The sequence below is a fragment of the Aplysia californica genome, unplaced genomic scaffold (assembly GCF_000002075.1).
Source record: "Aplysia californica isolate F4 #8 unplaced genomic scaffold, AplCal3.0 scaffold00981, whole genome shotgun sequence".
Classification (NCBI taxonomy): Eukaryota; Metazoa; Mollusca; class Gastropoda; order Aplysiida; family Aplysiidae; genus Aplysia; species Aplysia californica.
In genome coordinates, this window is record NW_004798251.1 from 223,565 (window position 1) to 226,174 (window position 2,610).

General features: G+C 36.2%; 1 protein-coding gene across 1 annotated transcript in view; it reads left to right on the top strand.

Moving 5' to 3' along the window:
* LOC101847297 (allograft inflammatory factor 1) overlaps positions 1–1,816 on the top strand; it is a gene marked incomplete at its 3' end in the record, with an annotated part of 27,757 nt that extends 25,941 nt beyond the window's left edge. Inside the window, 2 exon segments of the mRNA XM_005110988.3 lie at positions 505–546; positions 1,654–1,816. Coding sequence (XP_005111045.2) covers positions 505–546; positions 1,654–1,816 — 205 coding nt within the window.
* Positions 1,817–2,610: the final 794 nt, after the last annotated feature.

The window sequence follows — 2,610 nt, forward strand, 5'->3', positions numbered from 1 at the left end:
AGAGAGAGACAGAGAGAGACAGAGAGAGAGAGAGAGGAGGTGGAGATAGGAGGAGCGGGAGGGGAAAGAGGAGAAGGACGGGGCGGTGAAATTCATTTCCTTTCTTCAAATCGCTCTGGTCAGAGTATATAAGTACTAAAAGCTGGGACAACAGTAGGGTATTGGAAGAGACAGACACTCCCACCACCTCTCCACACACACAGGTACATACATACATACATACACACACAGACAAACACACACACACACACACTAATGGAGACAGAGAGAGAGAGAGAGAAAGAGAGAAAAAAAAGAGAGAGAGAGAGAGAGAGAGAGAGAGACAGACAGACACACAGACAGACACACAGACAGAGAGAGAGACCGTACTTTTAATGTTTTCTCGCCATAAACTAGAAGTCACCAACAACAGCTACAGCAGCTACAACAACGACGACAACACCAGCATCAAGCAGTTGCAGCAGCAGCATCTTAATTTGAATTTTTTTTTCTTTTCTTCAACAGCCAAATTCATCGAGTGTGATCAGGATGGGTCCGGGGATCTTAGTGAGTGACTATGTTAACTACCATTTGTGTGGTTTGTTTGATTGTTTGTTTCTTTGTTTCTTTGTCTGTCTGTCTGTACGTCTGGTTGTTTGTTTATCTGTTCTTTCGTTTGTTCGTTTGTTTCTTCTTTTTTTTTTGGGTGCAAATTGACATGTTTAATTGTTACCGAATAATTCACTTACTCATTAATTGTATTTTTTCCGAAACAAAGTTGAGTTTATAAGATTCTTCTTATAGATGTAATCAGTCTTTGGATAACACCACCCGCGTCTGTGAGGGTAGTGCATAGGCACTCTGACGTCGCTGGCAAGATTCCTGTTTGGGGAGAATTTCTTTCAAGTATCTCCCTGTTTCTGCAGGTTCGTTTCGTCCATTTTATCCACGGTTGGCCTTGATAAGCAGGGTTGAAGCAGCCCGCCTCCTGAATGATCTGAATAGTGTCGATGAAGGCTTAGAACCTTTTCAATTACATTGGTTTGCAAGTCTGAAACCCGCCTCCTAAATGATCTAATTTATGTTGATGGTGTAAAACACCAACATGAACAAAAATATTCAAAAACTCCTATATCCCCTCATATATATAGAACACCTACATGCAAAAACACCTACATTAAAACTTAAAAATAAAAAATACCCAAATGAAAAAAATACAATTAAAAAAACACCTCCATGGAAAAAACCCAAGTACATTTTTATAAAAAATCAAAAACACCTACCTGAACCCCCCCCCCCCCCCAAAAAAAAAATAATATTTAAAAAAATAAAAAATTAATAATTAAAAAAAATAAATTATTAACCACCTACCTGAAATAAAAAATAAAAAGCGTCTAAGCTTGTATAAAAAATATAAAAAATCACCTAAAGGAAAAAAACCCAAAAATTAAAACACCCACGGTACTTGAAATAAAAAAGAAAAAGCACCTGCATAAAAAGAACCTCATAGATCTACATGAAAAAAACCACCTTCCTCAAAAATAATAATTCCAAAACACCTACATTAAAACGTATTTTATTGAAAACTGCTGCTTGAAAAATAAATGCAAACACCTACAAAAAAAGTTTTAAAAACATTTTTTTAAATCCTCTAACTCCGTCTGGCGTCCGCAGACTACATGGACGTGAAGTACATGATGGAGAAGCTGGGCCAGGCCAAGACTCACCTGGAGGTGATGAAGATGATCAGAGAGGTGGACACCACCAACTCAGAGGCCATCAACTATACCGATTTTGTCCGCATGATGCTGGGGCCCAAGTCCAGTGTGCTCAAAATGTGAGTGATCAGCCTGTCAGTTTTCGTGAATGAATGAATGAACGAATGAATAAATGAATGAATGAATAAATGAATGAATGAAGGAATGAATGAATGATTTCGTTCATTCATTCATGAATTGATTTATTAAGTCATTCATTTATTCATTCCTTCATTCATTTATTTATTTATCAATTCATTTGTTTAATGAATTTGTTTCACCAATGAATGAATGAATGAATGAATGAATGAATGAAAGAATGAATGAAAGAATGAATGAAAGAATGAATGAATGAATGAATGAATGATTGAATGAATGAATTCATGCATGCATCTATTCCGTCAATCATTCACTTAACTTGTTCATTCATTCATTCTGTCATTCGTTCAACTTGTTCGTTCATGCATTGATTCTTCCTTTCTGTTTCTTTCTTTCTTTCTTTCTTCTTTCTATTTTTTTCTTTCTTTCTTTTTTAAAAGTTCTTTCTTAATTCATTGCGCTCTTCCATTCATTTATATATTCGTTCACTTTTCCCTAATTCTTCTATCTTTTCATTCGTTTATCCATTTTTCAAAAGTCACAAATTTGGTCTTTCATTCGTGTGAATGATGACGTAGAAGATACAAGAGTTTTCCAATGTGTGAACAATCTTGAGCCTGTTTCTTCTGCATCTCTTCATCGCTCATTACGCCAGTCTATTCCTGGCCAAATGGAGACACATTTTCGGGAAGACTGGCCGTAAACTACAACGTAACCCATCGCATCTTTTTTTGTGGTTGTTTTGAGTTTTTAAAAACTTTTTTGTAGGGGGAGA